The 23,134-nt window shown below is 60.6% G+C and overlaps 1 protein-coding gene across 12 annotated transcripts in view; it reads right to left on the bottom strand.

Annotated features, from left to right (window-relative positions):
* Nucleotides 1-258: 258 nt before the first annotated feature.
* Nucleotides 259-23,134, bottom strand: part of Ntng2 (netrin G2) — a 59,840-nt gene continuing 36,964 nt past the window's right edge. For 5 of the 12 annotated variants that reach the window (XM_058581862.1, XM_058581860.1, XM_058581859.1 and 2 more), the window contains 9 exons: nt 12,420-12,592; nt 9,495-9,521; nt 8,489-8,626; nt 6,039-6,113; nt 5,680-5,751; nt 4,462-4,563; nt 3,099-3,266; nt 1,714-1,848; nt 259-1,319 (listed from right to left, as the gene is read on the bottom strand). In XM_058581862.1, coding sequence (XP_058437845.1) covers nt 1,048-1,319; nt 1,714-1,848; nt 3,099-3,266; nt 4,462-4,563; nt 5,680-5,751; nt 6,039-6,113; nt 8,489-8,626; nt 9,495-9,521; nt 12,420-12,592 — 1,162 coding nt within the window. In that variant the 3' untranslated portion in view covers nt 259-1,047. The remainder of the gene's footprint in view (nt 1,320-1,713; nt 1,849-3,098; nt 3,267-4,461; nt 4,564-5,679; nt 5,752-6,038; nt 6,114-8,488; nt 8,627-9,494; nt 9,522-12,419; nt 12,593-23,134) is intronic. The other 7 variants (XM_058581863.1, XM_058581864.1, XM_058581865.1 and 4 more) reach the window with 7 other exon arrangements.

The raw sequence follows: 23,134 nt of genomic DNA, 5'->3' as shown, positions 1-23,134 counted from the left end.
GGTGGGGTGGGGTGTGTGTGGATGGGGGACAACCTCTCAGTCTGGGGAAGCTCCTAACTTGTAGTCTTTAGCAGCCTGGCCAGGGGAAATCGCCCTGCCTGGGGAGCCTGCCGAGAGGGCTGCCTGTCAACCTCACGGGACCATCTGGGAAGTGGTGGCCCTGATAGGGAGATCATTTCTTAAAGGCTATTTTGTGGGTTCCTCCATAAGCCCCAAACTTACTGGGGTATCCATCAACACAGAAAGAAAGGCCTGGGAGGCAGCAGTGAGCACTCTTTACTCTGTTCGGTTATACACCATCAGCCACCCACGGTGACCAGCTTCCACCCAGTCCCTCCTTACAGGGGACAGTTAATACAAACAAAAATAGTTCTCTACAAAACCAAGTTTCCACCCCTCCCAACCCTTCTTTCTACCCCCAACCCCAGATGGTGAGTTCCTTGGTCACCAGGCCGCTGTGGGGCTCGGGGTCTGGTGGGTTGCAAAGGAAAATAAAGAATATAAAAGAGAATCGAGTCAGCCACTAGAGTGGTAGGCAACTGGAGTTCCGGGGCCGCTGGCTGGTGTAAGCCAGGGCGAGCGCAGGGGTGTGTGCAACAGTCCTGCGTGTATGTGAGGTCGGGGCGGGATCTGGGGGTGTTGGGGCGAGCAGCGTTTCTCCCGGCCCCCTGTCTCACGGACAGCAAAGGAAAAGAAAAGTGAAAAGAAAGAGAAATTAAGAAAAATAAAATAAAGAGGCGGCAGGTAATATAAAAGAAAAACTAAAACCCAAATCGCAGGCTGCAGGGGCAGGACCCCACAGCGCCCCAGCTGCGAAGGGAGGGCAGTGCCGGGCGGCGCGGTGCCGCGAGGCGGGAGCGGGAGGGCGGGAGGACTCTGCTGAGTAGCACCTGGGAGCAGCTCGGCCGCACCCTTGTCGCCGCCCGGCCTTGGACGCCTAGGATCCCCGGACGCGAAGCGCGGGGCGCATGGCGCAGAGCGCGCGGTCCACCCTCCCCGGCCGCGGGTCCCCGGGCAGAGCTCAGCAGCCCAGGCGGGCGGCCAGCCCTAGCAGCAGCAGGCAGCCGAGCAGGGTGGCGGGACGCGGGGCGGCCCCGGGCGCGCGGTCGCAGTCCAGGCCGCCGTCGTCGTCGGCGAGGTCGCAGCGCGGCTGCTCGCAGCGCACACCAGTGTAGCCGCGCGGGCAGGCGCAGCGCTGGTTCTGCAGGCAGGTGCCGCCGTTCTGGCAGAGCAGCTGGTCGTCGTCGCACACGTTGGCTGCGGGGCGGAGGGGGCAGTTGACGCGGCTGGTGGCTGGTCCACCCCCCATGTTGGAGCTTCTGTGACGGGCATAGGGGAACCCTTGGGGCACGGCCTGGACCAGGGCACGTGAGGCTCAGGGCGTACTTGGTGCAAAACGCCCCTGCTTGGTTGGTAACGACGCCCGGCAAGACCTGGCCCCGTCTGCCTCTGGCTGCCGCTCCCCCTGCTCCGCTCCGGCTCGGGCCTCGGCGCAGTTCTTCAGGCGCACCTGCCGCCTCGCCTCCAGAGCCCTGCCACGCTCTTCCACCCTCGGCTAACGCCCACTCACCCCTGGGCTCTCCACCCGGGCTCGGTCTCCCTAGAGGTTTCCACCGGGGAAGGACCCTGCCCACTAACACATTAGGCCCCGCCCACAGGGGGCCCCTCCCACCCCGCCCCGCCCATCCGGGCGGGCGCGCACTCCGCACTCACGGTAGCAGCCCTGGCGCCAGTAGTGCGTGGGGAGGCAGTCGTCGCACTTGGGCCCCACCGCGCCCTCGCGGCACTCGCAGAAGCCCGTCTCGTTGCACCGGTCGTGCACGGAGCCGATCTGGTTGCAGTTACATTCTGGGAGGACATGTGCATGGGCGCGCCGTCAGGGTGACCGTGGGTGCCATCCGCGGGGACCGCATCCCACCGGGCTTCGCACCTCTCCCAGCCGGGTCTCCCTGTCTGCTGGAGCCCGCGTCTGGACAGCAGGTGGAGACTGCCTGGAAAGTCTAGATCTCAAGGGAAGACTCCATCTTCCTCGCTTGGCCCTGGCGCTGTGTGGCTCGGGCTAGTCCCTTCCCCTCTCTGGACAACTGGAGGGGTACTCATTCTTTTCAGCCCTGAAGAGCTATGAGTCTGACAGGTGGCAGGCCACCAAGCATCTGTCTAGGAGGCTGTGGAGTGTGGGTATGAGGGGTGACCCCTCCACAGGGCTGCCCTCCTTCTGCCCAGCAGGATGGTGGAGGGGTCGAATCCCTCCATCTCCCAGTCGTGGAAGCCCAGTGCTCTTACCGGGATTGGAGATAGAGACAGGGAGAGAAGGGGGCACCTCTAATCTGACTGGCCCGATGTAGCACTGGCAGCAGGATTCTGTTTCCATCTCTCAGAGGAGATGGAATTACCTGAAGGCTGCTGCCTTGGTTCAGGCCACAGCTCCAGTCTCACAGCAGCCCCTCCTCTGCAGCCTGCGGGGGTGCACAGTGGGGCCCCCTGGCTGGCTGGCTGGCAGTGGGGACAGCCTCTGAAGCTGAGACCTGGTCTCTGCTGCACACAGGTGGCGGGCAGCCCGGGCTCCCCTCCCTGGGCTTACAGGGTGTGTTGGTTGGGTGTTATGGGTTTGGCTCTCTGGGTTGGTCTGTCCCGTGTGGGCCCAAGGCCTCCGTGCATTTTCTTTTCCTCTACCCCAAACCCGTCTTGGAGTAGAGTGTTGAGAAAGCCAAGCAGGGCCCACAGGGCAGCTGGTGTGAGCTGGGCCTCTGCTTATGAAGCATTTGAAGGAGACGCTTCAGCAATAGAAGAGGTTGAAAGCCTTTAACCTGATCACCTCCCGATCTTAGTGTGGAGTCAGAGAGGGCAAAGGACTGGCCCAAAAGCACACAGCAAGGCCAGCTCTAGAACCCAGCCTTTGCCTCTAGCTAGAGGCTCTACATCTCCAGGACCCGAGGGAAGAAGCTACGGGTGGTCGCTAGCAGAGCAGCTCTGCAGGCATCTGTCCCTAGAGGCACCTACTGGAGGGGGCCCTGGGTTGGGATTTCTGCACCACCCAGGTGGTTTCACCCAGGGCCTCCGCCCAGCCCTGCCCTGGCTGCCTGCGGCCTGCACCTTACCGATGCAGACGTTCTCGTCGTCCAGCTCAGCCGAGCCGTTGCGGTAGTAGCCCAGGCGGCAGTGCTGGCAGTGCTGGCCCCTGGTGTTGTGCTTGCAGCTGACACAGGTCACCACGTTCAGGAAGTCGATGTAGCTGCAGCGGTTGGAATGGCCGTAGCACTCACAGTCTGGGCCGGCCAAGCGGGAGAGACACCCACGGTCAGTGAGCATCTGAGGAAACTGAGGCATGGGGCAGGAAGGACCCACCCCAGGACATGAGGGGAGGGAGGGAGGCATCTTTGGAAGAGGACCCAGAAGGTGCCCCAGGCCTCAGACACTGGTGTGGCATTTGGAAAGAGCCAGGCCTTCTAGCTCAAAGCCAGCAGGACCCATGCAGTCCTGTGGTCAGGGACCAGGAAGGGTGCCCGCACACCAGGGTGACTAGAAACTGATTCATGCATGGAGGACAGGGTGGTGCTGCCAGGCTGTGAGCTCAGGGGAGGCAGTGCCTGAGTTCCTGGCTGGCCATCATGTGGCCAGGGTTCCGCGGATGGCTGAATGCATGCACAGATGCTGGACGAGAGGGAATGAGCCAGGAGCTTCTTTCCCGTGCTGCTTTGGAAGAGGGTTGGGAGAAAACCACCTGTCCCTGTCCCTACAGGACCCTTTGTGATTAGTCTGAGCTTTTCATGGTTTTGATTGGCATCAGAGGGCAGGTTTTGCAGGGCCCTAGGCATCTCCCTGATCCCTCCTGGTCCCAGAGGGCTTCTGATGCTCGCTGATCCTGGAGAAGAGCCACCCCAGTGCCATCACAGGGCCGCCGCCAGCCCCTTCGTGTGGTTCTTAGGCTGACTCCTGCCCAGTGGCTTTGCCAAAATCGTGGCCACCTGGGGCAAGGCTCCCAGGTGGACTCCACAGGGTGTGAGAGATGCTGGAGAAGCAGCCTATGAGAGATGGGGGCCTCCCCACCCATGGGCCTCCTGGACCACCCCTTCACCTCATCACTTCAGAAGGAGGAAGGGCATCTTCCAAGTGTCCTGAAGAGCAGCGCCAGTGACCAGAGTGGCCCAGATTCTTCTTCAACCAAGCGAGCCCCTGGGCCACACCTCCCAAGGGAGTCAGGACAGACTATTTCTGGCAGCAACTCTGCTGCCGTTGGCCTGCCCACTGTCCCCAGGTTGGCTTCTGACTCATACTTGTCTCCAGCTCCCGTGGGGCCGGAGGGCCGGAGGGCAGAGAGGCGCAGTTTAACCTTGACCCGGCTACTCTAGGAGGGTTTTCTGAGCAGGACGCCAGCGGTCCTGTCCTGCACCCTTTTTTTCCAGTGGAGGTGGGGAAGAGATGTGGGGGGGAGGGCTGGTCCAGCCCCAGGCCTTCTCTTACCTTGGAATTCTTCAATAGGCATCACTTGAGGAGATTTGGGCTTGAGCTGGAATAGTTTGGAGCTCTTAGCAGGGGTGGGGACAGCAGCGGAAGTGCCCGCAGCTTGGAGAGATGAGAAACAAGCTCTTTCACCTGCCACTGTCCAGCTGCCCCGGGGTGGGCAGCCCAAGCCCAGTGAGAAGATGGACAAAGTCTCCTGAGATGCCCTGGGCCAGCCTTGTCACCTGCTCACTTGGAGGTAGGGGGAGGCCACCCTGGTGTCAGAACACATGCCCTCAGGGGGGGAGTCAGGCCCCTCTCAGAGGCTGGGAGTCGAAGCACCTTGCTGCAGGTGAGCTCCCAGGGCCGGCCGGATTCCGTCTCTGAGACCATCTACTACCCATCTGGATCAATCCCCCCGAGTGACCTCTCTGCCTCCGACATCCCCCAGAGTGCCGAGCGAGACACTCCCTGTTGGAGGGTTTCTGACAGGATGAGACTCTCTCTAAGACTCCTGGCACGCCACCCTCCGCCTCAGCCCCCAAACTCTGTGGGCATCTGACCCACCATCTGAACCCAGCACTAGCGACCTGGGCATCTCCTGTCCTTTCTGAAGAGCCTCCCTGCACCACTAAGGTGTCTGTTACTGTCCCTGGATTCCCACTTCCAAGCGTTTCAAGCCAAGAATGCGGACGTACCTGTCTCCATCGTCTGGGATCCCAGGGAGGCCCCAGCCCCTGTTGGGGGTGAGCATGCCACTGTCCCCTCTGGGAGTCTGTGGAGACTTACTGGGTCCAAGGAAGGGAAATGATGGCTTCAGCTGGCTCTACCTGTCTCTGTCACCACGGGGAGGCCTCCAGGTTGCTAGGAGCTGAACTCCATAACTGTGGGCCCAGCTGGGGAGCCCCTTGCCAGCAGAGGGCACTCAAAGCCCTGCTCGCCGCTCAGAGATGGCACAGGGCTGGGAACAGGTGAGGGGCCAGCTCCCCTTGTGGAGCTAGATGGGCCTGTTTCCTGCACACGTCCCCCCTGACTCCCCATGAGGCCTGTGTCCCCCACTCCAGTGCAGAGAGACACTCTTGGCTTGTCCTCACGGCCTTCTGCTGTCCCTCCCCGGCCTAGTCTGACCAGCAAGCTGACCAGCTTCCTGCCGCTGCCTGGCTGAGCCACCGCCCAGCCGCCCTCCCAGGTGCGCGCTCCCTTCTCCCTCACCCGCTTGCCAGCACCCTGTAGGTCTACCTGTCCCCTCTCTGGGCTCCGTCAATGCCTGTGATGAGGGTCCTGTGAACCGGGCGGCCAGTGAGAGGATTCCTGTAATGAGGGCAGTGTGGCCACCTGACTCTGACACCTGGGGGACTGTGGTGTCATGCCCTCCACTCAGCTGAGGCTGGCTGCAGAGCTCGGGCCTCCCCTCCCTGCTCTGGCCTGAGCTCCCAGATGCTTGTCTCTCTACACCCCTCCCTCAGTGCCTGGGATCTCCGTCCCACCCCGGTCCCCAACATGTGCACCTACTACCTCTACGAGGGACAGAGGGGCCCAAGGAGCTAAGGAGGGGCTTCTGGGGTCCTAAGGCCTGTTGCAGGCCCTGCCCCCCATACCTTCTGCACTGGAGGAAACCTGGGGCTGGGGGGAGCTCTCCCCAAGAGGGGCAGCTGTAGATGGCCTGGTCCACTCTTGCGGGGAAGAAGAGAAGAAGTCGAGTTATGCGAGGAGGTGACACCACCACACACCCACAGGCCCCTCATAAGAAGCAGCACTATGGAGGAAAGGCTCTGTCTACACTGGCCAGAAGACCTGGGTCCAAATCCACTACAGAGGCAGCATCTACACTACTGCAGCCCTGGGAGGTGCAAGCCCATGCACACACACACGCACAGTCATGTGCACACACATGCACACACACATGCACACGCACACACTGCTGGACACCAGGGGGCCCCGGTGCCTGAGAATCTGCGAGCCCTGGGCAGTCCTTCCTTCTGTGGAAAACTTGAACCTGGGGACTCTTCGACCCTCCCTGTGTGGTTCCCATTCTGACCAAAGGGTGTTGGACCAGGTCCTGCGCCTGGCCCAGACTCTCTGCCGAGTTTCTGGCTAACGGCTGCAAAGGAGGATGCGTGTCCTGGCAGGGTACCCGATATGTCCAGAGGCTCCCTGACACCTCTTTTCCAACCCCCAGCCAGGGACTGGAGTGTCCTCTGCCATCTGACCCACCTCCTGGGTCACAGCCCTCCCACCTCCCTCATTTTCTCTGGGGACCCGACATGGGTCGCCTGCCACACACCACAGTGCTCATCTCTAAGACCAACTAGGCACAGTGGGCAGCGTGGGCTGGGCTGGGGACGCGCTGCTCTGAGGGCATCCGAAGGACAAACCCAGAGGGCCGGGGGGGGGGGCTTCCCACTTCCTGAAGGGGGCACCCACAATGAGGACGGAGGAGAAGAGACAGAATCTGCAGCTAACGCAAGCAGGACCCCTCCCAGCTGCAGCGAGGGCCTTGGACGTCAAGTTGACATTAGTGTGGCCTTCAGAGAGGAAACCATGCCAGGGGACTCAAATTGGCAAGGGCTTAATTAGGGCCGCAGCCCTCAGGCACCCTAACCCTAACCCCCTCCAGGGCCTAGCGGGGAGGGACTAGCGGCCCCCTGTCAGCTGAGGGAGAAACCTCGAGGCCAGGGAGTCTGACCAGAGGCTAAAGGCCTGTTGGAAGGGCTGGAGAGGCCTGGGGCTATCTGGGGGCCAGGGTCTGGGGAGGAGAAGCCTCCCGCTGGGCTGTCCAGGACACGCTCAGGAGTGTGAGAAGAAGGTTCCATCCAGAGCTAGGGAGCCAGGAAGCCAGGCCATAGAGGTGGTGCCACCTCACGGCGCCCAGGCCCGGGCTTGGGTGGCAGAGGGGGCAGGGGCAGCTGAAGTCGGGGAGCCCTGAGCTCCCGTCCAGCATCTTCATAATCCTGAGGCCTTGGGCAGCTGCTCTTCCTTCCCTTCCTTTTCTTCTTTTAGAACAGCTTTACGGAGGTCTAGTCCACCACCACAAACCCCGCCGCTGCTTCCTAAGCCTCAATCCCACTCCCAGCGGGACTGGGAAAATGACAGCCTCCGTCACCTCCCCGCAGAGCAAGGGGCACAGCACGGCAGAGCGCAGCTCTGGGCTGGGCGATGCCCGCTCTCACCAGCTGGAACATCACCCTACCCACGGGCCTTCGGGCGCCCTGGGGGCTCCAGGTTAAGGCTCTAGGGGAGGTGAGGACCCTAGACACTGAGGGCTCAGCCCACTGGCTGTCACCCTGAGCCACTGCTTCCCTTAACACTCGCTGCCTGGCACAGGGCGCAGGAGGCAGGGCCCACAGCCTGCCCACCCAGATGTTTGTTCTTGAGTCTGGAGGGAGGGTGTCTCCTGCTCCCAGCCAGGGTCCTAGGGACCCTCATCATGCAACCCTCTGGGGTCACCACTCTGACCCCTGTCTCCTTTCATGCTCAACCTCAGGGTCTGCCCTGCACCCCTCACGCCAAATCAGAAGCAGCTTTGGAAGAGGATTCAAGGTTGCTCAGAGTGCCCAAGTGGTGGGGAGGGTGGCCTGGCCCCCCGTGGGAACGGGGCAGACCCCCTCCCCTTCCTGGCCATTTTGCTCCTATCTGCCCTTCACTGTAGCACAACCGCAGTCAGGAGGCCGGGTCACTTACGTAGGAAGCCCCGACTTCTTCACCCCATCTCTGCCCGGGAGGCTCCTCTGAAACACTATGGTCCCATCTTAGTTTGAGTGTCAGGGTGTCCCTTCGACCACTGGCCCCCCTGGCCCCTTGGCCACACTGGGATCAGGACCCTCCCAGGAGTGCCTCAGAGGCCAGGGGAAGAGGACTTTGGGAGCGGGAAGTGATGCCTGGTGCCTGGCTGGGGCTTGATGACAGGCTGGCTCAGCGGCCTGGAGGTCCCCTTGGGCCACACTCTGGCACGCCAGGGCACGAGTGCTTCCTACTCTAGGAGGCGGGCCCTGCCCGGGGCCAGGAGCAGCAGCAGTGGGTAGGGGACACTGGGATCACAGGCACCCACCTGTGGGCAGTGGGGTACTGGGGGCTCTGGGGGCCTGGGCAGTAGATGTGGAGGGGGTGGAAGCGATGGGCTCCCCGCTTATGGCCACGGTGGCCACGGGGGGCTGGGGGGCAGGGTCTTTCCGGGACCTGCCGGCGCCTGGTGAGAGATGGGAAAGCAAGAGGAGGTGAGGGTCAGGGGAGCCGGGCACCGCCAAGAAGACGTTGTGCCGATGCCGGCTGTGCAGACCCGCGTCCCCTGTGGGGCCCTCCCTGCCCACTGGAGTCCCCGTGGGGGGGCAGCCAGGTTGGGGAGGGCAGCTGGATGGGGTATGGCCCACAGAGCTGTGGTAGAGGGTGTCAAATGTCTTAGAAGCACTTCCGAGATTTGGGGTTTGCCACCAGCCGCCTGTTTGACAGGGGCCAGCCCCTTCCTGCTGGCTGCCAGAGCAGATGGCAAGCCCTGCACCCCCCGGGGTGGAGGGCTGCCAGGAGGGCATAAGTGAGCTAGTACCGAGTCCTAGTAGCCGGGTGCCTGGAGCCCTGGGGCCTGGCGACCTGTCCAGATGGTAGTAACAGCCGGTGGGAACCCCCGCCAGCACCCTCAGCCTCCTCATGACTCCCAGGACTCCCTTCCTGCAGGTGACCCACCAGTCTGACCTGCCCTGGGAGTTGAGCTGAGCTGGAAGGTGGGGGGCAGGATCTGTCACTGGCAGGAGAAGAAGGCCCCCCTTTCCTTGCCTAGCAGGAGAGACTCCTTCCAGATTTGGGGAGAGAGAAGAAGCCAAGGAATGAGTGGCAAGGGGAGCAGGGAGTGGGCCCAGGGGTCTAGGGGACCTGTGCAAAGGCCCTGAGGCTTCCAAAGCAGCACTAATGAAGCTCCTGGGGAGAAACGAAGTTGCCGGAGAGAGGCAAGGAAGCAAATGAGGGTGATGAGCAGAGGGAGCGCGAGGCCAGAGGGACGTCCAGCCCCCCCCTTCTCTGCTGCTCTTTCGGGACATACAAGGAGGCTTATGTAGTCTACTTACTGCCAAAGGCGGAGCCCGCAGCGGCACCTGCGGGGAGACAAAGGGTCACAGAGCTGGCTGTGGGGGCAGAAGGGGACAGCTGTCTCCTCCCTGCAGAGGAGTGAGTGGCAGGGCAGGGTGAGCCCTCGGAGGTGTCCCTCCCTCCGAAGTCCCAAGCTCTGCCCCACTGCACTGCGGCAGGAGGAGCGGCCTCTGGGCCCCGGGGACCTCGGCGGAGGACGAGCCCATTTATTCCCACTGCCACCAGAGAGGAGGGGCCCACTTTGCAGATGGAGAAACCAAGTCTGGGAACTGTGAGCCCCCACGTGTCTGTGAGTGCCAGGCACCCCCTTTGTATTCGATTTCAGATTTGGGGCCCCACAGTGCAGGCAGGGACACGGAGGTGGCCCAACAGCCCGCCGGGAGTGCCTGGCTGCCCTGTGTTAGGGGTCTCCGCTGGGCAGCGTGAGCACCCCTGGAACGGCAGCCCCACATGGGGTCCTGATGTCCTGCCCTGCAGGGGAGGAGGGGGCGTGGGGAGGAGGCCACGGGGCGAGGCCAGGCGCACCCTGAACCGGGCTTCCTGTGCCTCAGGAGGGAAGGAGGCCTGGGGTGTCTGACCGGAGGCCTCCCCCAGAGCTGGGGACAGAGGCACAGCCACAAACAGCAGGCAGGTGTTCCTGAGAAGGGCGTGTGGTGGCCCTAGGGCACATGGCTGTGGCCCCCACAGTCCGGGGAGGCGGAGGATGAGCACCCACACCCGACTCCCTTTACCACCCATGTGGGCGGGGTGTGGAGGGCCAGGCAGAGCTGACTGCAGGGAGCTCAGATGGACAAGGTGGCCCCCCACTGGGGCCTAGAGAGTGAGGGAGCAGTGGTCAGGGCAGAGGAGGCTCCAGGCTGCAGGACAGTCACAAGAGACGTCAGGAGAGGGATGTGGGGAGTTGGGGCTCAGGGGTAGGGGATAGTGGGGTTCTCCCAGCAGGTCCGATGAGTAGGGGTGCTTTCGGAGGGTTCCCAGGGCTCTGAAGCAGGTGGCCCCCAGAAAGGACGGCCTGAGGGGAAGTGGGGGGTGGAGGGCCGTGGGGTTCCTCAGCAGGGCTGAGGCAGGTTGGGGGGCACAGGCTCTGGGAAGGGAGGGAGCCTGGGCAGGTGTGGGCGGGGGCTCCAATCAGGTGACCCCCGCCCCGGCAGCTCCCCTGGGGACTATGCTACTTGCTGGGATGGGGTCATGGAGAGGGGAGGAAGGGTTGACCTGGGGCTGGGACCAGCTGCATCTCCTCCTCTGTCCTCTCCCTGTTGCCCCAGAGGCAGGGGACCCAGTGACACAGCACCCCTCCTCCCAGAGGTCCAGGAGGACCCTTCCTTCCTGGTGACGCCTGGGGAGGCAGTGGGGGGCTGGCTCCAGGGCTGTCTCCCCAAAATGGGAGCTGTCCCATCCACCCGCTGTGGAGAGGAGCGGAACCAGGCCAAGGCCAGGGCTGAGGTCTGTCTGTCCACGCTGGTGAGATAGGCGAGGACTCCCGCCTGGGGTGAAGGTGGGGCGCGCGTAACAGCAGGCCAGAGACCTGGCAGTGGACGCGGGCAGACAGGAGGCCCTGCAGAATCCTTCCTGGAATGGGGGAGAGGAGCTGGGAGTGCGGGCGGGGGTGGGTGGGACAGGCCTTGGGACAAAGCGGAGGCAGGACTGCCAGGGGAGAGGGTGACACATTGAAAGAAAAGGTTCAGGACAAAAGAGATGGGGAGGGGACCTGGGAGGAGGGACCAGGCAGGGGGTGGGCCGCACCAGAGCAGTCAGTCTCTGTGCCTTTGAAGACCCTCCAGTGCTGTGAGGTGCTGGAGCATCGCCCGTTCAAAGTCCTGTCACGCCGGCCCAGGCCCCTTGTGTGACATGCCTGTCACGGCCTTGCCGAGCTTCAGCTTTGATCAGCCTAAAGCCACATGAATCTTTCCCCGTCAGGGCGGGTGCCCAGCAGGGCGGGGCGGTCCTGGGGCAGGAGGCTGCTGCCTGCCCTTGGCGTGGTCCAGGAGGTCTGGACCCCACCCTGGCCGTGACTCTTGCTGTTGTGCCGGGAGGCCCCGAGGTGGCTGGCTGGCGGAAGTGGCAGTTCGTCAATGTTGGGGGGAGGCCGGGGGGCATGCAGCGGGCCCGCTGTAGCCTCCGATGGGGACAAAGGACAAAGCCCTGACAGGTGTTGGACACGGGAAGAACCAGAAGCGCTCCAGGGTCCGAGGGGTGCTCCCCGAGCCAGCCAGGCCCTTCTCCACTCGCAGCCCAGCAACTCCCTGGGGTCCCTGATTTCCTGGAGGCACCTGTGGCCTACACTGGGGGCATGTGGTGAGTGGGGGACCCCTGAAGGGGTCTGCGATGCTGACCCTTGTGGGCAAACCCTGCAAGGCCTTCCTGGCACTGGGGAGCGGGGGAGGGTAGGACTGGGCAGGCCCTGGGGCTCACCGAGGGCCTCAGGGGGTGCCTCAGAAAACAGGAGAACAAGAGCCCCAGGTCCAGGGGCTGGGCTGGAAACGCCCAGGGAGGGGCCCCTGCAGCATGCGACACCATGAGACACGTGACAAGCATCCCGTGACATTCCGCGTGGGTCCTGCTTGCCTGGAGGGGGGTCTCCACCCCCTGCTTCCAGGGGCCTCCTGCCTGCTTCTCAGTCAAGGGGGGAAGGGCAGCAGGAAGGGGGCTGGCCAGCTCATCCCGGGTTTCCCTGGGGCAGTGAGCCCGCGTGCCAGAGGGTCTTGTCACAGGCTCCCAACAAAATGTGTGTGTGTGTGTGCGCGCGTGCGCGTGTGTGCGTGCACACATGCACACACCCAGGCCTGCGTACATCTGTTAGTGTGTGTGTGCTTATAAGCCCAAGGGCACATGTGTGTCCACATGTGTGCCAGGTGCACATCTGTGGGCCGCAGCCAGGCTGGCGGGGGCCGGGGCGTACGTACAGGCGTTGGGAGAGCCGTGGGGCAGCGGCAGGTAGGAGCCGGCGCGCCAGGCCCGCGTGCGGAAGTTCTTCTTGCACCTGCCGCAGTCGGGGCCCGTGGTGTTGTGCTCACACTCGCACTGCAGGCTGCCCTCGCGCACCGAGCACAGGTTGGCGTGCAGGTTGCACTTGCACCTGGGGAGACCCAGAGAGGGCAGAGAGGTCAGCAAGCAGAGGGCAGGCCGGTCGGAGCGCCCCCAGGAGCAGGCTGGGTGGTGCCGGGCTGGCCTAGAAGGCACCCTGCAAGGCCACCAGCCCAGCCTGCACCCAACTCCTCCTCTGGGACAGAAACTCCCAACTCCCAGTCCTGGGGAGGGTCTGCGGCACTTTGAGACCTCTCCCAGCTGGAGCCTGGACCTGCAGTCCACCCCTTCTCCCAGCGTGTGGTTTCCAGGGTCCGATGCCGCTGACGGGTCGGGCTGATCCCTGGTCCCAGACGCTGTATTTCTAGGAACTCAGCTCACCTGCGCTCCTGACTGAAGGCTGACAGGTAGCAAGCGCTGCTCCCGGCCCTCCTTACTCAGACAGGGACCCCACCAAGGCGGCTCCTGTGCTACCCAGCGGTGGCCCACACCTACTTCCTGGAGGGCAGCAGAGAACCCCAGCTCCCAAACCCGCCAGTTCATCCACACATGTATTATTCATTCACTCATTCAAATATTTATAGGCAACTCATTATTCTGAAAACTGGTAAATAAAGGGAAGAACCAAGCATTGATCCTGCCTGTCCTACACAGACTGTACCTCAGGGCCACTGAACGTGGAGGGAAGTTTCTTTTTATAGAAGCATTTCATGTTAGGATCAGCAGCCCCAATGAATAAAGGGCTCCGGGCGTTGAGAAGTGACGCCCCGAACATCACAGACAGAGACAACCTGAGAGAGTTTCCTGTAGGAGAAACGCCCCTGCCCAGAGCCACTGAGGAGACTGAGTGGACTTGAATGGGACCAGACAGTTCAGAGGATGGAGCTGCTTCCACACAAACCAGGGACACAGCCGCACGATCCAGGCTGCAGGAAGGGCCGGAAGGGAGGATGGATGGCAGAGAGGGGACCCCGATCTAGAGGCCCTCAGCGGCCATCACCCCGGGCAGTGTGAGCCTCCTGGATTTGGTTCCCACGCTATGTACCCTCCACCACACACGGGATCCGTGGAACTTTGGACGCTGACTATATTTTCTGCTGTTAACGTTCATCGGGTGTGACGATGATGATATGGTCATGTGCCACAGACAGAGTCCTTGTCTGTTACAGAGGTACCACAGATAATGGCAGGTGAAATTAGCTGACGACTGGGATTTGCTTTCAAATACAAAAAGGGGAAACATGGATGGAGATACTAACGAAGGAAGAAGGACCGCTCGTGGACAGCTGAAATGACAGGCGCGTCATGGTGGATCCCCTCTTCTTTCATATGTGTGTTGGAGAGTCTCCACAGTACAAGGTTAGAGAGAAAGAGCTTTATATTCTGATACGGGAAGATTTCCAAGATATACTGTCAATTTTTGGAAAAAGCAGATTGAAGACTGATGTGTTTAGTAGAATCCCATTTTTATTAAAATATGGAAGGAGAAATATTCACAGGGTTCCTGTTAAGAGGCAGGCTCTAGCTTGGCACAGTGGCCATGCCTGTAATCCCAATGGCTCTGGAGGCCGAGGGGGGGGATCACAGGTTCAAAGCCAGCCTTAGCAACTGAATGAGGCCCTGAGCAGCTGTGATTAAACACCCCTGGGTTCAATCCCTGGTACCAAGGAAAAACAAGAAACAGGCTCTGGTCCGAGAGCAGGCGTCTGCTAGTCCACAGGGCAGAGGGGCCGCTCTGGCGGAGCCTCAGGTCCAGCTGAAAGACGATCTTAAATATCAGTAATGGGCGTGGAGGCCAGGAAGAAGGACAAGTAGGTCACCCTGGTGACACTGGACAGTAGGTCCAGAACCCTCGCCCTGTGGAAACTGGAGGGAGCCTAGGGTGTCTACAGACTTGTTACTAAGTTACTAACCACTGACCTTCATAACCGTAACAGGTCGCTAACAGGGAAACTGCAGGGGAGACGGACTCACGGCAACTTCCGGCCACAAGTCTCTGCAAACCTGAAACTGCTCTAAAGGAGTCTCCTAATTATTGCAGTCCACTGTCCTTTTCAACCGTGTCAGTGCCCAAGCGCTACATAAAGGGGGAGCAGGGGGTCCTGATGCCATCTGAGGGTGCAGGACGGGTTTCTAGGAAGACAGCATCAGGCAGAATAGAATCCAGCTTTGAAGGAAATAAGAAAGTTTATTCTACTCTCTGCAAATTTTGATAAAAACAGGATTCTCCTAAACCCATCAGTCTGCGATTTGCTTTCCCCAAATATTGACAATCCATCTCAGAAATCCTCCCATATCAGAATAAGAGGGAAACATCAAATATGAGTGACCAGCTCTGGGAGCATGGATCCACGTCTTCACGAAGGAGAGCTACGAAGAGGAAGAAGTAGCCACCACTCCTGGGGACAGATTCAGAGGCCGTGCACATCAGCTCATTCAAGGGCACCCAAGGCAGGGAAAGGTGTGGAGGGTTTCTGCCCCTGGACTGCGGGACGTCTTCCTGCGTCTCAGTGGGAAGACTGGTCCCACTGGGGCTGCTCCTTGACAAGTGGAGGACCCTTACCAGGCCCAGCACACACCCCGGGAAGTCTGCCCACTGTGAGGACAAGCCACCAGTTTCCCAAGGCAGAGGTGGCCCCTGCTCAGCCGCCTTCTAAAAGGTCAGCCGCTGGCACTTGGTTGGCGGGGTCTATTGTGATCTGGTTTCTTCTGAAACATCACAGCAGTTTTAAACTAGAACCTGCAAGGGGATTAAGTGCCGCCAGCCAGAAAGGGAGAACCTTCTAGAAAGAACAAGAGCATGACGGAAGCCCCCTGGGGCTAACAGGAGGTCAGAGGGAGGAAGCAGCCTCTCCAGGGCACGGGGTGGGACAGCCAGGGGCGGGCGGAGTGTCCTGCTGGGTGTGTGCTCCATCTCCACCGTTGCTCCGTTGCTCCGGTGACTGGTTGGCTTGGGAGCAGAGGGAGAGCTGTGGGAGGAGGCGGGGACCAGGGACGGGCACCTTGGGCCCTGTCCCCTCGTGCCAAGATTGTGTTCTGAGGGCTGGGACGTGGCTCAGGGGTGAAGCCTGACTAGCGGGGTGGGGTCTGGGCTCCGCCCCAGTTCTGCAGAAAGAAAAGAACACGGTTCCTGGCTGTCTGGCCGGTGCCCTTCCCTGCTGCTTCCCCCACGGGCTCTCACACCGCCTTCCCAGGGCGGGGCACTGAGCCGTCCAGGAAGTTGAGGGCAGAAGGATTTCCCCGGCCTAGGCTGGCTCCACGCGGGGTCTCTGGGCCTTGCTGCAGGATGGGAGCCCGCGCAGCGTGGGTTTCTGCTTTCAGCACCCCTTCCATGAGTTCCCCGGGGCAGCACTTATTCCAGAAGAGCCTGGCGCTAGAGGCCACTGTCAGGTGCACCTCCCCCGAAGGACGCGTCCAACCTGCAGTGGGTTGGTGGGAAGGAACCGGCCGTCCCTCGGGAATTCTCTGTGTGGCCAGATGGCAGGAGACTCTCAGGTTAGGCACCATCACGTTGTCAAATTCTACTTCAAGCCACAGGCAACGTTCCTAACACGAACGGTGCCCAAATGTATGCCAAGTGGGTCTCACTGGAACCTCTTGTCACCTTCATGTTACCAGCAAGGACACCAAAACTTGGAGAGGTGTAGCCCCTTGCCCAGAGTGATGGGGCTGCCCTCAAATGTCACTGGGGGTAGAACCCAGAGGAATCTACCCCCAGAGGCCAGGCCACCAGCATGGGATAGAATAGGAGTTGCCAGACAGTGGGACACGGGGTCGGTGTCGTAGCTGGGGCTGGAGGCGATGTGGTTCTCTTCTCTGTCAGTTCTTACACTCTCAGCATCTCTACAGCAGCAGGCGCAGCTCTCCTCTGCACAGGGCAACAACGTCACCTCGCGGAGCATGGAGGGCCTTCCGGCAGTGGCCCTGCTCCAGTGACCCTACAGTGGCGAGTCTCGTCATCACGATGGTGGGTGTTGACAGCAGGGGAAGCTGGGACAGGGCTGGGGACATGGGACATCTCTGCACCTGAGGCTCAACTTTGCCAAGAATCTAAAATTGCTCCAAAATACAGTCTGCGTTTATTTACAAGCAGGAAGGGAGGCGGCTTGCTCCCAAGCGCACTCCTGTCCTGGTAGGAGCAGCGAGTCCTTCCAGCCTTGGGGGCTGTTCCGCAAGCCGCCACTTTTCATATGCACCGTGCACTGCTTGTGTCCCCCTGGAATTCTCTGGAACAGAATCCCAACGCACAGCAGAGGCCCTGTCCATCAGCATTAGCTGATGGTGAGCTGTGTGGGCTGAGCTCCCCAGTCCCGTCTGGAACCCCACACGCTCCCAAACCCATCACTTGGAGCGTGGAAACGAGGCCACAGTGGAAAGTCCCTCACCTGAGCTCAGGCTGGGGGTCGAGCCACATTGTGGGAGCACTAGAGACGGCACAGATGACCTCAGGCTGAGCTCATGAGACGCACATGGGCAAACATTCCCAAATCCAAGACATCCCAACACCCCAGACGCAGGCAGCTCCGCCTGGTTCCTTTAGTCCACTTGGCTAGCTCGGAGGGCAATCCTGCCCCGGAGAACTCAACAGCAGCACCAGCCAAAAAGGGACCGAGAAGAAGCCTGTTCACTCTCTGGAGTCCCAGTCCCTCCACCCGCACATAGTGCTGTGGACCTACTATGTGCTCAGCTCTGGAGAGGCCCAGAGGGGCTTGGGCAGGCACTTGCTGGCCTCAAGGGCTCTTCTTCCTGGGAACACTGGACGCCAGAGATGGTCCACAGCAGAGACCAGTTCCTGTGCATAGACCTTTTTGGTCAAGGTTATGATGTCCTCCAAAACCCCCAAGCCCCACTCTCTGCCCACTGCACAAGAGTCACATGCACGTTACTGTATTAAAGGCTCTGACAAGTCCTGCAGGAAAGAAACCTGTCTGACTTTGTCTGATAAAAGTTTGTTTGCAGAATGTACTTGACCTCAGAAGGTTTCAGGTTTTTTTTCCTTCTAAATTCCTATTTAACACCCCACTGAGCCAGCTGGAGAGGAACACCCCAGTTGTATGAAGCCAGGGATGTTCTCCACACCATTGGCCTGAGAAAGGGATATTTTTAGATATCAGCTACATAAAGAAAAGATTGCCATCAACTCTGGGTGATCACATTGACCTTGACTTATTAAAAATGCATAAGAGCCCGGCTGAATCTGAGCAGCATATTGCAACCACGATAACAGGGAGCCTGAGCTGTCAGGGCTGGACGGGCCTGGGCGCACGGGGTGGGGAGCAGCCTGCTCAGGACCACGCAGTTGGTCTCTCCTGACCCAGCCCAGCTGTCCCTCCCTGACCCCGGCTCTGCTCAGGGGCCATCCTGCCAGCCCCGCTCCCCAGTCCCGTCTCTGTGGGAACATGAGACAATGTCCTGGCCTGTCCCACGCCCTGGCTGAGCCCTGGGATGAGCGCCATGCCCCCTCTTCACTGCCCTCCCAGCGTGGCATGGGACGGCTGGTCAAGGGCAAGCACTTCTTGGTCTTCCTGACTTCTCTAGGTGCTCGGAGTGACACCGTGCACGTGTGTGTGAGTGTGTGTGAGTGTGTGTGTGCGCGCGCGCGTGAGCATGTGCGGTGCTTGGGAATGGGGCCTGACTTCTCCAGCTCTCTGGTGTCCCTCTCTGTCCCTTGCCTCTCTGCAGCATGTGCTCCGATCCTGCCGTCCTCTGAGCTTTGCACCCGCTGTTCCCTCTGTCTCCACAGCGCTTCCAGGCTCCCGCCCTCCTCCTGGAGCCCACACTTAGGGGCAGTGTCAGGCCCCAGGCCAAGTGCCACTTCTCAGGGCAGCCTCTGCCACCCCTCCCTGCGGGTACTCTCCCTGGCTGTGGAAGTCCTCACAGTCACTGTCATCTCCCAAGGGGACATCGAGGTGATCTGGGGTAGAGGGTGCGTGAAATGCTGAACGGCTCCATAGGCCGCCATCTAGTTTTGAACAAGAGTATTTTTTTCAACAAACTGATCAAACAGAACTGTGACCTCAGGAATGTCATTGCCCAGGTGAGGCCAAAACATTTAAAGTGAGAAATACAACGGGGTGTACACCGGCATGTGGCCAGACCCTCATGTCCCACGGCATGAAAAATCAACTCAAAATGGACCAAAGACCTAAAGGTAAGAGCAAACCCCAGAAACCCTCAGGGGGAAAATTGGGAGTGAATGGTCAAGACTTTGGATTAAGCAACAGTTTCTCAGAAATCACAAAACAAAGGCCAACGTGGGAAAACAGATACCCTGGACTTCATCAAAGCTAAATATCTTTGTGCTTCTAGAAGGTGAAAAGACCACCCACTGATGGGGAGGAAAGGTTTGCAACTTTCATATCTGAGGAGGGGCCTAGGTATGATATGGGATGAACTCCGACAGCTCAAAAATAAAAAGACTGATAACCCAAGGTCTAAAATGGAGGAAGGATCTGGATGGTCACTTCTTCCAAGATATGTGAGCTGCCAGCGGGCAGGTAAAGTCGCTCAGCTTCCCTGGCCACCAGGGGAATGCGCATGGAAGCCAGGAGGAGCTGGCACTTCACACCCCCAGGTGGCCAGGGGAGAAAGAGGCGCCACCGAGGGTGTGGGGGGGTGGGAAGCAGCGCTCCAAGGCAGCCCTCTGCTGGAAGGGCTCCGTGCGCCGCAGAGAGCTGGGCAGGGGCCGGCCATCCCAGCCCAGGTGCGCGCCCAGGAGGGACGAAACACAAGTCTTCGAGAGCCCTCCGCAGGACAGCTCGGGCAGCACCAGGCAGACGCGGGGGCGGGACAGCCGGGTCCGCAGACAGAGACCAGGCTCTGTGCAAGGGCATCGGGAGCTTTTCAGCCTTAAAACCAGATGGAGCACGGACGGTGCTCCTCGGCTGCACCTCGAAAACCTCCTACAAAGTGAAACAAACCGGACACCAAAGGGCAGCTGCCGTGAGTCCATTCACACAAAATGCCCTGCGTCCGAGACGGACAGCAGGTCAGGGCTGGGCTCACTGGGAGGCGGGACTAAGGGAGTCCCCTAAGGGGGCCGGGTTTCTTTTTAGGGCCACGAAAATGCCCTAACACTGCGCGTGGCGGTGGTAGCACGCGCTGGGGATGCTCCAGAGGCCACTGAGTAGTGGGTTTCAAATGGACGGGTTGCAGGGCAGACGGGGGAGGGGTGCGGGGACATTGGAGGGGGTGCCTGGGCCAGGGGCCGCTCCGAGGTGTGCTCACTCCACGTACAGCCCGGTCCCTCTGGGCCTCGGATGCTGCCAGGTAGAGACAAGGACCCTGGGGGCTCAGGGCGCAGTTGGCTGGGCTGAGCGCCCCGGGGAATTGGCACAGCCCTTCCCCACGACCACCATCTCCATCCTGCCGAGGCCTGGGAGGAGGAGCGCGCCCTGAAGTCCCGCAGCTGGTGAGTGGCAGAGCCAGGCCTCGGCTGCGCTGTGGTGTCCCCAGCCCTCCCCAGAGCCCTGAGGCATCGGTGGGCAGGTTCTCCCGTCTGAGTGAGCACGATCCTGCTTGGCCTGGGCTGTCCTGAAGATCACGGACGTGGCCGCTTGTGATGGGGTGGGGGTGGGGGGCAGGAGGGAAGGGACACCCGCTAGTCGGCCGCCTGCACACCCAGGGCTGGGGCAGAATGAGCCCCGACACTGTAGGGGCCACATGGGGCTGTGTTCCTTCCTTGTGCCCTTCCCATGGACGCGAGAGGGTGGCCCTGTTCCCCTGCCCACTGGCCTGGATGCTCTGCCACACGCTGTGTGGCCTTAGTCAAGTTGCTGACCTTGCTTTATTCCCACTTCCCATCCCTGGGATGGCTGTCGGGAGCCAAGGACCAGATGAGACACAGGCTACAAAGAGCTGGCTTGAGGTGGAGAAACACTCAATGAATGCCCTTTCCCATTTCTTATACTTAACAGCGTCTAGAGCCAGGGATCCCGAAAGCTTTCCGTGAATGAACGTATCTAGCTCTTCACAAGAGCCTTAAAAAGAAGATGTTACTCCTATCAGACAAGGGAACGAGGCACAGAGAAGTTAAGCAAGTTGCTCAAGGCCACACAGCAGGTGAATCCTGCTGTAGGAAGGGTCTCATACAGGCAGCAGGCAGTGGCCTAAAGTCTCAATGTGTGTGTGGGGGGGTGGGGGGCAGAAGTGCAACCAGGCCACCACCCCTGCAGACCCAGGCCTGTGCCTCCTCCCGCCCTCAGACCAGTGTCCTTCTGTGATTCTCTTCCCTGTCCCAGAAGGCCAGTGGGAGATGAAGTAAATAAAATAAACAAGCAGCACATATAAATAATTCACCGAGCACTCGTACGCGGTCGGGCGCTGTGAAACCCACAGGCCCACTGCTCCCGCTCTGCAGGGGAGAAGGCAGGACTGCCACAGTCAAGGCCTCTGGGTGGGAGCAGGGCTTGGGGTGCACTTCAGAGCCTGGCCTTCTCCAAACAGAGGCAGCTCCTGAAAAAAGGGATCCTGGCTCATGTCCCCCCAACGCGGGCCTCTGCCTGCGTCCAGGGCGGGGCGGCGTCCCGCGAGGCCTCCGGTCCCGATTTCTCCCCTCATCTGTGGGGTCAGTTTTCCCAAGGAATCACTTACTGAAGCTGACCTTGGAGCGCCGTCAGCCTCCCCGGAAAGCCACCAGCTGGGTCACCTGACCCGCTAGGCAGCCCTTCACTTGTCCAGCAGAAAAAAGCAGGACTCAATCAGGAACCGAGGGGCAGTTCGAGGCTGGCCTGCCTCCAGGGAGGTTCCCTGCCCCCCGGACCTGGGCCCCAGCAGAGCCCCCAGTGTCAGCTTTGGGCAGCAGTGGAAAAGGTGTCGGGCAGCAAGCACAGTGTCTCACACACACACACACACACAGGAACACTTGGCCAGCAGCCAGGTCTGGCCTGGCCCTGCTGCTGATTTGTTGGTGACCTTGAACTCACCTCTCTGGCCCTCAGACCCCTTCAGCTACTCAAGGAAAGGCTGCGGGGTGTCTCACACACCAGCCTTGGTGCTTAACTGTCTGGGGGCCTCACTCTGCGGGGCACACAGCAGGTCCTCCATGTCTGAAAGGTGGGAAGGCGTTTTGCGCTCTGCGGTGACCAGACCCCTGCTTAAACCCGTCCCCCCACGTCGGCACAAACGTGGGCAGGTCTCACGGTGGCCTGTGGGACTGGAGTGAAGCTGTTCCCCTTGTCCAGGTGACACTCAGCAGCTCAGCACAGGGTCCGGCTCAAAGCGAGCCCCCCACCAACACCAGCCGTCAACACTGTTGCTGTTACTAATGGCCAACAAGCCAGAGAGGGAAGGTGGGGGCACAGGGTGTCCGAAGCAGAGACTGCCCTTCCCTGGCCACCCCAAGGCTCAGGCTGTCCTGCTGACATTCCACTCCCGCAGCCATCAGACCCCTGAAGCAGACATGATCAGTGTTCTCCGGGGCCCCGGGGTCTCCCCCAGTGGGATGTATCCTCTGGTCTCTTGAAGTCACTTCTCCAGAGTCCCTTGCCCCATGGTTGCCAGATTTAGCAAATAAAAGTCCAATGTGGTAGCCTGGGACAGTGACCTGTGGTCTCGGCTACTCAGGAGGTTAAAGCACGAAGAAACTAGAAGTTCAGAGTTCAAGGCCAGCCTTGGGGACAGGAAAAACAAAATGGAAAAAACAAAAAGAGTAATAAAAATACAGATGCCAGGTTACACTTGACTTTTAGATAAACAATGAATGATTTTTTGTTAGCATAAGTATATCCCATGAAATATCTGGGACATACTTATACTAAAGTTATTCCTTGTTGATCTGAAATTTAAACTTAATGGGGCATCCTGCATTTCATTTGACAGCTCCCCCCACCACCTCTGCTCAGCATGTGGCTGAGATTCACCTTCTGCCCTAACCCTGACCCTTCTCACTTCCTGGTGTGAGGTGCACCCACTCTCCTGCTGGAAGCTGGGCCTGCTGGCCCTCTGTCTACCCATGGACAGAGAGCTGCAGTGACCTTCTCAGATCAGTTGTCTCTTTTTCTGGAATTGGCGGGTCCCCACTGAGCCCCAGGAGATCACAACTGTTCAGGGACAGCGCCAGGCCTCACCTCCAGGGGAAGACAACCCAAGTTCTCGGAAACGTGGCAGGCACAGCTGGGGACCTGACAGCCAGCCACACGCAGGACGGCAGGGACACCAGCCCGTGCCAGGCTGGAGCGTGCCCTGTCCTGCAGGGAGGGGCAGGCAGTGCCCAGGAGCTGCCAGCGGGGGCACCATCTGGACCGGGTCCTGGCACCCGTGAGCCACAAAAATCGTGAGCTGGGTCCTTCCCTCTCCTGGCAGCAAGGAGCGGGGTGTTTGGAGCATCTCCCAGACAGGAGGGCGGCGGAATGTAGGTCAACCCCTGGCTGCCGGAAAGAGTGATGTCACCACTCCTGGGGAGGGCAGGAGCGGGAGTGTGGGGAGCCAGGACAGTGCTGGGCTGCACAGGCCCAGACCCGTGGAGACATGGAGCCTCACAGGGACCCCCTGACACGGGTGCACGGGGCGGCGGCAGGGGTGAGGGCAGGCCTCGCCACGGGGCACCCAGGGTTCGATCCACGAGTGCTTCTGAGGCCTGCAGGGGGCAGGCGGG

This window comes from Marmota monax, unplaced genomic scaffold, assembly GCF_021218885.2.
Source record: "Marmota monax isolate L192 unplaced genomic scaffold, Marmota_monax_Labrador192_F-V1.1 WCK01_AAM20220418_F8-fsc00020, whole genome shotgun sequence".
NCBI lineage: Eukaryota > Metazoa > Chordata > Mammalia > Rodentia > Sciuridae > Marmota > Marmota monax.
Note: the sequence above shows the minus strand (reverse complement) of the source record. Positions and strands in the feature narration are given on the sequence as shown.